Source organism: Sceloporus occidentalis, unplaced genomic scaffold (genome assembly GCF_023333645.1).
Source record: "Sceloporus occidentalis isolate IW3139 unplaced genomic scaffold, rSceOcc1.0.p SCAF_4, whole genome shotgun sequence".
Lineage (NCBI taxonomy): Eukaryota > Metazoa > Chordata > Lepidosauria > Squamata > Phrynosomatidae > Sceloporus > Sceloporus occidentalis.
Window position 1 is genome coordinate 66,731,626 of NW_028316984.1, and position 14,008 is coordinate 66,745,633.

The 14,008-nt window shown below is 40.6% G+C and overlaps 1 protein-coding gene across 3 annotated transcripts in view; it reads left to right on the plus strand.

Moving 5' to 3' along the window:
* The window catches only part of LOC149313949 (solute carrier family 12 member 8-like), a 101,630-nt gene that overhangs the window by 81,218 nt on the left and 6,404 nt on the right, over positions 1-14,008 (plus strand). The window contains exons 9-12 of one of the 3 annotated variants that reach the window (XM_089520217.1): positions 1,232-1,378; positions 3,505-4,174; positions 5,585-5,682; positions 11,988-12,105. In XM_089520217.1, the coding sequence (XP_089376343.1) occupies positions 1,232-1,378; positions 3,505-4,174; positions 5,585-5,682; positions 11,988-12,105 (1,033 nt within the window). The remainder of the gene's footprint in view (positions 1-1,231; positions 1,379-3,504; positions 4,175-5,584; positions 5,683-11,987; positions 12,106-14,008) is intronic. The other 2 variants (XR_016280882.1, XM_089520218.1) reach the window with 2 other exon arrangements.

Below are 14,008 nucleotides of genomic sequence, written 5' to 3' on the forward strand. Positions count from 1 at the left end.
GAACTGACTGGCCTGTAGTTCCTGCCATGAAAACAAAAATTTAAAAATCCAAGGAGATAATGCTAGTTTTATTTTTGGGGTTTTTTGTACACATAATGGTGTTTTGGTAGATTACCAATTAGACCCAAATTCCAAATTTTAATTTGGCAACTGCTTGAAAAATAAATGCTGCATTCATCATACCATACCCTCCAACTGTCTCAATTGTAAAGGGACAGTCCCACTTCTTATTCTGTCATCCCACATTTTTAAAATCCCCTAGTTTCTCTCTTCCCCACTCACTTTCTCCCTTTGGTCTCAGATTACTTCAATTGGTGCACAGTTCAAAGTGTAAAAATATTTTGCATTTGTTAACTCAGTGGTGGTGGGGGAGGAGGAGGCAGATTTGTACTCTTCCCAGTAGCTTCAGGCAAAAGCAAACTGGTGCAACCTTTCCTAGCTTGTCAGTTTTTCCTCATTAATAATGTTTTCCATGTTGAACACAATCTGATGTTGCTTGGCCATACATTCCCCAGTTTTCAGGGAAATATTGGATGTATGTGATAAACTTAACTGAGAATTAAAACTTGTTGAACTCAGTGGGACTTACTTCCAAGTTGACAAGCACAACTGTCAAATTATTATGTTCTTAAAATGGAAATGGCATGCACATTTAGGACAAGAAAGTAAAGACACATTCCACTCAGTGAACTTATGCAGATGCCTATTTTCAGAGTTTCCATTTAAGACAGCCCATTCAGTTGTGTTATCGTAGACGTTTTATTTTGTTCTTCAGTTTGACAAAAATAAAATAAGTGTGCCTTTTCCTGTTTGATCTGTGTATGCAAATGCGTGTTCCCGAACTAAAATTCAGTTCAGGCTTTCTTTCAGTATGCAATTAGAATCAAATAACTGCTGTTCTACTGCATTTCTTATAATCAGTACAGGTTTTGTTTGAAATTGCCTCTAAGTGGAGTGTTTCCCATGGAAATGGTTCACTCTCTTTGAAGCTCATACTTGCTGTGCAAAGCAAATTAGGGTGTATGCTTTCATGTTATTAATTAGAGTTGCAATATCGACCAGGATGTTTTTCTGGGCAAGCCCTGCTGAAATATCACATTTTAAAAGATTGTTGTGGAGCAGCTGCCATTCATTTCAGTGAACTTATGCTAGAGAACTTCTCAGTGGTTTCGGACTCAAGATGCTTGTAGTATTAAGCAAGAACAACATGCATTTTTGTTTTTATTTTCAGGTGTCCCTGGTGGGCTTCCTATTCTTGCTTGGTTTGTACATTTCATCTTTAGCATCCTGTATGGGTGGCCTGTATGGAGCACCCCGAATCCTTCAGTGCATCGCCCAAGAGAAAGTGATACCGAGCCTAGCATTTCTTGGACAAGGGGTTAGTAAACAATGAAAGCCTGGACTCATCTGCCTGTGCAGTACACAGTGAAGATTATTGCACTGGGGTTAAAACATTCTCCGGTGTGTTCTAACGTGCATGCGCGGAGGCGTGCACGGAGCGTGATGGGAACCCGATGGGGCCCAGAATGCTAGTTTACTGCACACAGGAATGCCGCTGCCGAGCATTCCCATCGCATTCCCATCGAGTTCCAGGGGACGCCATTTCTGGGGATGCTTTGAAACAGTTCCCAGAAATGGCGTCCCCTGGAACTCCATGGGAACACGATGGGGACGCTTGGCGGTGGTGGTGGCATTCCTGTGTGCGGTAAACTAGTGTTCTGGGCCCCATCGGGTTCCCATCACGCTCCGTGCACACCCCCACGCATGCACGTTAGAACACACCGGGGAACATTTAAACCCCGGTGCGATAATCTTCAAAAATTCAGAGATGCATACTTCTGGTTTATATGGCATGTTTTCTCCAGATACTAGCTGGCTTTGATAATTGATATTCCAGAAGCAGAAGGATATTTGGATCTCTAATAATTTTAAACAAGAAACATTATAACATTCTGAATTCTGTATAAGAAAAATAACCCAAATTAGCGGCTCAACCCATGAACTTTATCTGGACTTGGCTTTCATTGCACATTAATAGGTCTTCATCTAGTAGTATATTCCAGCAGGGTCATTAGTGATGAAGCATGATGGCAGTTGGAGTCCAGTAACATCTCAAAGGCATATGATTCTCATCCCTGATTTGGTATTTCACAGAATATGCCCATTTGATTACCATCAAAATTTTGTTTTGTGTTTGTTTTACTGCAGCTTTTGGCTAAGGTGTTTTTTCTGTTTTTGAAGAATAAAGACATATAAATTTTACCTTCTTTGCTAAAATGTGGACATCTTTATTCAGTGTTTAAAGCATGGGCTCTCATTCAGTTTCTAAATTCAATGCATAACAATGTTGTTTCTTTTTCAGAAAATGTACATACTGTCCCTTCGTTTCTATATGCTCCCTTTAATTTAGGCAGAAGAAGAAGGCATCATTTTCCCATTAAAAAAACAAGTCACAGTCTACCTCACACTTGTATGCTTCTGCCTCCCTTTCCTCTCTTTTCTTCCTTTGCAATCGCAAGAAGGCGATTGAAAGCATAGAACCCTTGTAACCCTCTAGCACTTCACAAATGAAAACAGGGACATGTGTGACCAAGATGGTCAAGATGACAAAAAAGTTATGTATGAGAAGAACAGAAAAGCTAGAAGAGGGCACAGCAGTTTGCTCTTGCCTGAATGTACTGGGAAGGGAAAGATTCCATGATCTCCTCTACTTTCCTCTCTGATGAGTTAACTGAGTACAAACTACCTTTGTACTTTCAACTCAGTTTGCATCAATTGAAGTAAGCTAAAAAGGGGAAATTGGGAGGAGAACAGGGACATTTGAAAAGCATCTGAAAAAGTGGACAATAGAGGATTAATCAGGAGTGTTTCTGCCAAATGAGTACAGTTGGAGGGTATGGTTAAGCGCTTCAAAAATAAATTATACATTCTACATAGACACCTTGTTTAATTAATGGGTAAAGGTCCTGACCCAAATCCAATTGCTAATCCCAACTAGAGTAGACCTACTGAATTCTGTGTTGAATGATATATATCAGGTCAATTCCACTGATTCAATGGGCTTATTCTCTTTGAGACTAAAAACTAGATTTAGGCCCAAAGAACCTCTCCTAAGAGGAAGCACTCTCCACCTCATCCCAAAGTAATAGGAACAGGCAAAAAAGTTTCTTGGTCTCCATAAAAAGTAACAGGCATTTAAGAAACATTATCCAGAGGAAGGACAGAGCAGCAGCCTTCTTAAGCACTAAAAGCAATTTGTTGCTGGTTACAACATTACCTGTAACAAGTTGCTTCCATACTCTGGCAGTGTAAGAAAGTATTGAAGCTTTCCTAAAAAATACTTGTTCCAGGCCAGTAATATGGCTCAGGACTGGAGCAGGAAGTAGACATAATCTTGCAAGATCAGCTGTCAGATTACTGCATTACTGTCCATATTTAACATATACAAATCATTTATTTATTTATTTATTTATTATACAATTCTTTTCTTTACTGTTAATATAGAAAGGACCAAATAGAACCCCAGTAGCTGCAATCTGTTTAACAAGTCTGATCACCATGGCTTTCATTTTCATCGGTCAAGTGAATGTCCTTGCTCCAATAGTTACCATCAACTTCATGCTTACCTATATTGCGGTGGATTATGCTTACTTTGCTGTCTCTATGAGCTACAACCTTCAACAGAACCCAAGACGTATGCGGAGGGAAGACTCCAGGGTTGTGCTGGGCTGTTCTCGGCCTTTGATACTAGACAAACCATCCTGTTATGGATCTGGTGGCATAGTTCATGGCAGGTCAGACGGCACCTTGCTGGAATTCTCAAGAGATATGGACCATCTTTTTAAGCCTCTTAATAAAGATCCAGGAACTACTCTTGAAACAGACAAGGACCTTGGACAGATAGTCAAGCAGAGGAAGCAAAAGAAGGCAGCAAAACAGACATTACAAGCAAGCTTTCTCTTGGATCTTGATAACAATATTACACCTGCTCAGGATCTTTATAGTGATGTCCTGGAATCCAGTAGCAAAAATATGCAGAGCTTTTCAGAGCCAAGTTACCAGAATGAAGAGGGTACATCACCATATCAAACTACAGAAGCCAAGCAGCAGGACATCCAGGATGGAAGCCATCATTCTGATAAGATGCAGAAAGCTCCCAGTCACAAAATGGAAGGTAATAAGAACAGAGGCACGGTTTAGTCTCTCTTGTCTATCTGTGGAGAAAAGTGCAGGTAACTTTTTATAGACAAAGGCTGCATCTGCACTGCAGAAATAATGCAGTTTGACACCACTTTAATTGTCATGCTCAGTGCTATGGAATCCTGTGGTTTGTAGTTTTTTGTGGCACCAGAACTCTCTGACAGAGGAAGATAAATATCTCACAAATCCCAGAATTCGAAAGCGTTGAGCCATGAAAGTTAAGGTGGTATCAAGCTGTATTATTTGTGCAGGGCAAACAAGGCCTTAGCTGGATATTTTTATGTAGTCTATCATCCCTGGAGACAGTCTTTTTGTTAGGAAATAAACACAGAATTACTTTTAACAATTTACTGGAAAAATAAACAAATTTACCTATGAAAAAAGAGCCTAGATTTAATTCAGTACAGAAAGGTTTACTGTTTATGTTATTCCATCTGCTGGCCTGCATACATATGCATCCTTCTGGATGCACAGCAGTGTGAGATCAACTTATTTATTTTTTTAATCATACAATAGGAGAGAATAGCTTCCAGAAGTTAACATCTTGAACATCAAATTAAAGTCAGCTATGTTCTGTACAAACACAAATGTGTTCTTCATCATACAGTTCTGACCATTGTTTAGAAATGGATTTGATTTTGTTGCATGCCTGGAAGCATTGTTTAATTCTTTCCAAAAGTTTGCCTTCTCTAATATGGTAGTGTGAAAGTGACTGGAGACATTCAAAATTCATTAGCAATCCCAAATAAAACATCCCTTTATCTGAACCCTCCTAGCAGAATAACATATACTATGTGACTGGTCTGAAAATAAATAGATTGCAGATTCTGTAACCAGACTATAGGATGATAATTAAGAATAACAAGATGTGTTTAATTTTAGTGAGATATCTTCTCTTTGCAAAATCTGTATTTTCAAACAGTTTGGATCTTTACCATTTTTCCTTCAAAGAATTTGGCAAGAGGGAGGTTTAGGGAAGAGCTAGAGATGTTACAGGCATGTTACTAAGGTAAATGTGTCAATATATCAACGCCACATTACTGTCCTCTTGAAATATTGGAGCTTGGCAGGATTTAAAGCCCTTCACTTGGAGAAAGGAAAAAGTCAAATTGTAGTTGCGAGGAAACTTCAAAATGTAATGCCAAATATCTGAGTTCCGTCTCTTAAAAGTAATAGGGTTTGGGATGGGGGAAGAAGCTGGGTGTGAACTTCTGAGACAGGGAGGAATGGAGACAGAAACAAGGGCAAGCATGTGTAGAATGGTCTATTTTTGTTGTTTGAAACAAAGTATATCCACAGTTAAGGCTGAACATTTATAAGGATACAAAAATGCCTGGAGATGTGCCTTGAGACTCAGCCTTGTTTTCATTCTTTTTTTCTGTAGATTTAAATGCAAAACGACAAAACCAAGAATTAGAAATCCAGAAAATGCCAGTATCCTTCTACTCCAGACTTTGTGATCATTGGGTTTCCCTTGTTGGTGTAAGTCTCCAATATTTTAAACATTTGTCTGGGATGACAGGCAAATGATGACAAACTTTATCAGGAGAAGCATAGGCCAGACTATGAAAAAAGTTGTGTTATAAAAAGGTAAAGGTAGTCGCTTGACCATGAATGTCTAGTCGGGCTGTGCTCATCTCCGTTAATAAGCTGAAGAGCCAGCGTTGTCCGAGGACTGCTGTAGTGGCCATGTGGCCAGTATGACTGTACTGAACGCTGTTATCTTCCCACTGAAGTGGTACCTATTTATCTACTTGCTTTTGCATGCCTTTGAACTGCTGGGTTGGCAGAAGCAGGGAGTAGTGACAGGAGCTCATCCCATCATGCAGCACTTGGGCCTCGAACTGTCAGTCTTCCGATCTTCCAATCATCAGAACTGGCGTCTTAACCACTAAGCCACTGTATCTCTCTGTGTTATAAAAGATGGCAAGATTTCTAAATATGAGGCACCATCTACCCTGATCCCCTTTAGATGTGTTTGAAAATAACACTCATCATCCCCAGTAACGTGGCACTTTTGGTAGCTAGGTGAAAAGGCTAGGAAAAAACAAAACAAAATAGCAACAGTGATATAGGCTGAGGAGATGTTAAAATACTATGTGGCAACTCAAACTGGGAACAGTGGCTGATTCAAATCTGTTTCCCAATAGCCTAGCCATCAGGGCACAGAATCTCTAACAGTCTGGCCATAGAATATTAAGAACATAAGATGAGCCATGCTGGATGACACCGAAAGTCTATCAGCTAGCCTGAGAAAAAAATCCACAGGCAACACATCAGTACAATGATACTTTTCATGGGGCATACTTCCTCTGCTAGTGGGAGCATATATCTATCATGACTAATAATGATGCTTGTCTTTCATGAATCTTTCTGGTTCCCTGTCAAAGCCCTCCAAGTTAGTGGTCATATTATGGTTGGGTCTACACTGGCAGAATACTCTGGGCTGCTCCTGGAGTATTCTGGCCCTGAAGCTGATCCAAATTCTCCCTATTACCTGGGCACCAGAGTGGCACTGGATAGCTGTCTATGCAGCACCTCATTGTGCCACACGGTGCTACTGCTACTAGCACGAGTAGTTGAGGTTGAAAATGACGCAAGCAGCATCAGTCACACAGCTGGATGCCTTATGATCTCAAAGGAGTGACTTGCACCAGTGACTGCTGGTGGTGGCAGGCAGCACATCTGGATGCTGTGTAAATAGCCACCCAATATTGCTCCAGAGCAGTGGTGTCCTGCCCCCCAATGTCATCCCATGTGGGGAGTGGGGCTACCAGTGCATGCTAAAAGGCTGCATTCGTCCCTTCTCCCTCCTCATGGCAACAGCGGCCTCCTCATGAGGAAACCGCTGCCACCATGGGGAATTGGGGCCAGATGCACTTGGCCTTCTTCCTCCTCACAGTGGTAGCGGCCTCCTCGTGAAGAAACTCCTACAACTGTGGGAACGCAGGGCTGAGCCTGCTCGCTCCTTCCCCCTGGTGGGAGGACAACACGATCTGTGTCACCCCTCTTCTGGGTGTCACCCGGTATGGACTGCACACACACACCCGCCCCCCGGTGACACCACTGCTCCAGAGTGCTCTGGATTTTTTGTGAAGATCCAGAGTGAATAGTGAATTTTTAAAATGTGGTGTAAAGGAGGGATGGTGTGGATTCACTGTGGAACTGGCCTTCCAACATGAAGATACCCTGCAGTCAATTTGGGGCCTATGGTCCTCAGTGTTGCCAACAAGCCTCAAAGATAATTCCCGAAAATGTTTGTCCAAAACACGCTGAATCCCCCCACATCACACGGAATATTCAGTCACAATTCCCGGAAAATTCCCATAATGTTAAAATGGCGGATGTTTTGCAAACAAACGTAAACATAATTGAATAAAAATAATTGTAACTTATTTCAACCCTCAAAATCACCATTGAACCAAACAAAGAATCTTTCAGTCCTTTTAGGATATTTATTTTGACATGAAGGGGGTTCAGGAAGCTTTGTGCCAAATAGAAACGTGTTCGGCTGCAACCGCACTGCAGAAATAAATCCAGTTTGACACCCTTTTAATTGCTATGGCTCAGTGCTATGGAATCCTGGGAATTCTAGTTTTCGGAGACATTTAACCTTCTCTCTCAGCAAACTCTGGTGTGACAACAAACTACAATTCACAGGATTTCATAGCACTGGGCCATGGCAGTAAAAACGGTATGAAACTGGATTGTCTCTGGAGTCTGGAGTGAAGATGCAGCCTGAGTTGGGTCCAAGACACACTGCAGAAATAATCCAGTTTGAGACTGCTTTAACTCTCCTGGCTCAGTGCTAGGGAACCCTGGGAAGGGTAGTTTTGTGAGACATTGAGCCTTCTTTATCAAAAAGAGCTCTGGTGCCACAACAAACTACAATTCCCAGGATTCCCTAGCACTGAGCCAGGAGAGTTAAAGCGGTCACAAACTGGATTATTTCTGCAGTGTTTTGGACCTTCGTTATTAAAAATGCTCAAGGTCCAATCCATACTGCAGAAATAATTCAGTTTGAGACCGCTTTAACTGCCCTGGTTCAGTGCTAGGGAACCCTGGGAATTGTAGTTTTGTGAGAAAGAGCTCTGGTGCCACAATGAACTACAATTCCCATGCATCTGAGGAAATACGCTTAAGTCTAGGAAAGCTCATGCTGCCAACTTTTCTTTCAGTGAGACTCAAAGGTGCTACAAGTTCTATCTCTCTATCATCATCACCATTATTATCATTATTAAATCCAAATGCAGCTGAAGAAGTAGACTTAAACTGGCAACACTGATATGCTGTAGACTCATTCTCTGGGGCTAGGATCTGGAAGCATGGAGGCAATTCCCTTCTCAAACTAGGGAATCCTGGGGGATTGTAGTTTGTTGTGACATGTTGAGACACTGCTTTTACCAGCCAGGGCTCCATGCATGAAATTCTGGGCTTGGTGGTTTGTTGTGGCCAGAATCCCATCATCGCAGGGAGCCTTGCAGTTAGAAGCAGTGCCAAACTGGATTATTTCTGCAGTATGGATGGCAATGGAAAAGGGAACGAAAAGAGAGCCACAAAACAAAATTCTTGGAAGACAGGGCAGCAGGGGTGCCAACTGACCAGGTGCTCTGCCCATGCTCAGAGGCATATTTAATCACTAACACACACACACACACACACACACACACTCAGGGACATCACATTCACATCACACAACTAGTAGGGCAGCCCATGGAAGGGAGGGAAGATGGAGATAAACATCTATTTTTCTACCCAGGTGCTCTGCCCATGCTTAGAAGCACATTTCCACCTCTTTTTCTCACATCTCCTCTATTCTTCTACTTTTCCCTTCCACTAGATTCTCCTCCCGTCAACCCAAATGGTCCTCACAGTACAACAACGACCCTGAGAGGTAGGCTTGGGGCACTCTGCCCAAGCTCAGGAATTCAGAAATTCAAATGTCACTCTAAGGCACACACAGAAGTCCACAACATCAAGCCTTGATACCATTGTCAACTATTGCCTTTGTGTGCCTTAAAACTTATTTCTTACTTGGAAATCCAAGGCAATTGGGAAGCCAGCCAAGATCCCTCACTCCCTGCCTCTCTCCAGCACGACAGCCACTTTGCTTTCCCCTGGAGCCTGAGAATGCCTGAGGGGTGGGGGCAATCACTGTCCTCTCTCTGATTGGCTGAACTCTTAGTGTGAATGTGATTCCTCCAAACAGTTGGGGTTGGTTGGGCTTGCTCCGTCCTGGCTCTCAGAGGGAGTCATTAGAGACAGAGAGAGTTTTTTCTCCAGCCCTCTTGGCTGAAAACTGTTACACTCCAAAGGGTTGGTTGCTCTGCAGCAGTCTGGAGCTGAAATGGGCCAAAGTCGCCGAAAAGGCACTGAAATAGAGCCAGGCACGAAAATCACACAAAAAGCTCTGAAAAGTCCCCGTTTTCGCGTGAAAGTCGTGAAATTGGCAACACTGATGGCCCTGCCCCATGTGGATAAGGCAATGTGAGGGCAGAGGGAAACAGATGCAGATGGCCAGTGTAGACATGCCCTGTGTCTTGTGGTAATGAATTCCATAGGATAGTGTGTTCTTTATCTATCACCATTTCACTTCAGTAGGAGACCCTTGTATTTTAGTATTATAAGAGAGGGAGAAAAGCTTCTCATTATCCATTTTCTCCACATAATTTCTCCTGCATGATTTTGTAATTGCATTGTTATGCCTCCACTTACCTATATTCTGTTTTCAACTGTTGCAGCTCTAAATACTAGAACCATTCCTTATAAGGGAGTTACTACGTTCTATTTTTTAAAAAATTATTATTTATTTTCATTAACTTTATTTATATCCTGCCTTTCCCCCAAAACTAGGGAGTCAAGGCAGTTAACAAATTAAGAAGGATTACAATATAGTTAATGAGGAGATAAATGGGAAATGTGGCTATGTTGCCATAGCCAGTTGCAGAGTGGTTAGATTTTCCACTGATGGCTGCTGGGGTCCCAATGAATGATGGAATAATTTTGTGTCTAGCATGCAGTGATATCCCAAATAGTTACTACAGTCTAAGAGGGGAGAAAAATTAACTGCAGTGATGAAGGCAGAAGGAGTTGACATTATCTGCTGCAGTGTGTGTGCAATTTTTGTTTTCTTGCCAGAAAACCTCGCTGACAATGAAGATTTTCAGACCAGCGCTTACCAAGGAGTAAACATTGCTAAAACGCTGCTAAAATGTTTAAAACACTGCTAAAATGTGAAGTGCATATGTCTGAAAGTCTGATGCGCTTCCTAAATGTCAGGGAATTGTTGGCTACCCTCTAGCGTCCCTGAATCGCTTGGGAATTAGTTTAATAGATGGTAGGAATGCTGTGGATGTCATTTATCCAGATTTCAGGAAAATATTTGATACATTTCCCCACAATATTTTGATTAGCAAAATTTTAAAATAAGGAATAGATGGAAACTCCATTAGATGGGTCCATAGTTGGTTGGAAAAGAGTCATCATCAGTGGCTGAGTGGTGTGCCTCAGGGTTCTGTCCTAGGGCCATGACTCTTGCACATTTTTATCAGTGACTTAGATAATGGGTTGGAGGAAACTCTTATCAAGTTTGCAGATATAGAAAACGGGGAGGGATGCCCAATACATTTGAAAACAATAACAGAATTCAAAAGGATTTAGAGAAACTAGAAAATTGGGCAGAAATTAATGAAATTCAATAGAGAAAAATGCTAAAATCCACATTTAGGCTACTATAAACGAAATGCACAGGTATAGGATGGGAAATACATGGTTCAGCAATACTACATGTGATAAGGATCTTGGGATTATTGTTGATCATAAATTGAATGTGAGCCAGCAACATGATGCTGCAGTAAAGAAGGTGTATGCTATTCTAGCATGAATTAATATAAGCATCGTTTCCAAGCTGAGGAAAGTAATAGTCCCACTATATTCTGCATTGGTCAGCCTCATCTAGAGTGCTGTGTTCAGTTCTAGGTGCCTCATTTTAAGAAGGATATAGATAAGTTGAAACAGGTTCCGAGAAAGGCAACAAGGATGATAAGAGGTATAGAAGACAAAACATATGAGGAAAGGTTGAGGGAGCAGAGCATGTTCAGCCTGGCAAAGAGTATGACATGATTGTACTCTTTAAATACCTAAAGGGTTGTCATAGAGAGGAGATGGTAGACTTTTCTCTGCTACTTCAAAGGGTAGGACCAGGTCTAATGGTTTGAAGGTACCCGAGGGTAGATTTCAATTGAACATTAGATGGAATGTCTTGACAGTAAGAGTGGTTTGGCAATGGAACCAACTGCCTAGACAGATGGTGAGGTCCCTCTCTTTCTTTTTTGGACACCTTCAAAAAGTGACTGGACAGCTCCCTGCTGGGGATGCTTTTGCTGGAGATTCTGCACTGAACATGGGGTTGGACTCAATGGCTGATGAGCCCCCTCCTAACTCTATAATTCTATGACTCTCCTGAATAGATTTTCCACAGTAAGAAAAAAAGATGAAAAAAATAGTGGAAACGCAAGAGAGAGTTATGAACAGAGGACAATATCTGAAGAACCCATACAATTTAATGAACAAGACAGAGGGGATTGCCCTGGAAATGCTCTGAAAGACAGAGGCCTTTCCCAACATTGAAAGGAACCATGATTAGGCCTAGAGAAGTGTGGTGAGAAGGTTTTTCCTTCTTTGGTTACCACAAAGTGTTTGATTTTTTAATAGAAATAATAAAATATGATAAGAGACTGGTGGCACAAGCTGATGTACTTAACCTAAATACTGGATTTGTCCAACAGGCAATAGGATCACTTGCCATTATGTTTGTCATTCAGTGGATATACACGCTTGTTAACTTGGGACTAGCCATTATTCTATATTTCTACATTGGTCAAGTGAGTCCAGGGTTACCACCTGGTAAGTATCTCCATTTCATGCAGTGGACTAACTTCAGATTTTATTACTTTTTATTTGAATTGAATACTTCACTGTATAATTAACTGTAACCCCCTTTAATTATTTAATTTATATTTATATGGATTGATTTACATTTACATCATTTATTTATTTATTCATTTATTACCCTTTTCCTGGCTTAGTGGCTAATAACAAATTAAAACATAATACAGCTAAAATCATATAAGTTTAAGACAATGAACAAAACACAGAGTCACCATACATCAAGACTGGCTTGACAGCAATAAACAAGGAAAATATATAATTACCTTAATTTTTTTTTATTATCCCCCACCCAGTTCCTCATTTCCTATTGTAACTTCTGAAGCTGCATTTTGTATGACCAGAAGCCACCTCTAAACAATCATAGAATTACAGGTTGAGTCTCCTTTATCTTAAATGCTTGGGACCAGGGGTGTTTTGGATTTCAGATTTTTTTGGATTGTGGAATACTAGTGTTTGCATATACATATATGATGAGCTACTGAGGAGATCGCACCCAAGTTTAAATACAAAATTCATTTATGTTTCATATATATATTGTTACCCCTGGGGAAGTTAGCTCTCCAAGAGGCTGGGTAAGCTTAGGACCATTTGTGCCTGTTTATACCAGTAATGAGCAGAACTCCAGGTTTGGGGTGAGCTAAGAGGGTTTTATTTAGAAAAATGCAGAGTGCAACCACACACACAAGATAGCAATTCAAACAGACACAGTAGACAGAACTAACCAAAAATGCAGGTGACTTGGGGGAAGGAAGGAGCATTTAGTACACCCATTTAGATTTTATTGTCCCTTTACCTGAATGTGCACATGCCTCAGGACATGCTCCTTTTCTGCTCGGAACCTGACCTAGTGTTATTGAAAGGTTATCTGAAAAACATGCTGTTTCAAGATATGAATTATGGGGACCTCAAAATACAAGAGTATGCAATACAATATGTCTTGTCCACATAGCCTGAATGTTATTTTATAAAATATTTTAAATATTTTTATGCATCAAACAAAGTTTGTGTACAGTGAACCATTAGAAAACAAAAGTATCACTATCTAAGCCACCCATGAAAGCATTTTAAATTTTTTGGAATATATCAGATTTTGGGATTCTGGATTCATTATATGTAATGAAAACTTTGCAGGTCCTTTTTTTTTTTTTTTTTTTTTTTTGGCTTTCCTTACATTGCAAGTGCAATGGCATGAAAAGATATGTTGATAACACCTTCATTTTCAATTCAGACTTGCTTGGAAACAATATTTGACAGCAGGAAATACTGGCTGGCTTTTTTTTAACCAAAATATTAATCAGTCTGTATTTTGCACAGCAATATGTGTGGTTGTGAGTATTAAACTTTAGTAAGAACTGCTTTCTTTTTAGTTTTCCAGCATTTTAATTTTAAAATATATGTTCAGCCATTTTGAGGTTTGTCTTAGATTCTGAAGTGTTTTATTACATCATAGAGTTAAGGTCATAAAATCTCCAAAGGTGTGACCTGATGCATGCAGCCTGTGGAGATTCCTACACACAGCTTTCAACCTGTGATTAGAGCCAGAAAAAACCAGCTTAGTATCACATGATGACACCTCCAACCTGTAGCTGCCATGTCCCCCAACTGCAGTTATGGCATCCCTTTTCATTGATGGGTTTCCCCATCGCAGTCGTTCAAGTTCCCAGGTGCAAAACATTGCTGCCAGGACAGTTATGATATTGGCAGTTACATGGTGCCAATTATTATTATTATTATTATTATTATTATTATTATTAACCATTATTAACCTTTATTTATGAAGCGCTGTAAATTTACACAGCGCTGTACATACAATCTTTTTAATTAGACGGTTCCCTGCCTTTGGGCTTACAATCTAAAA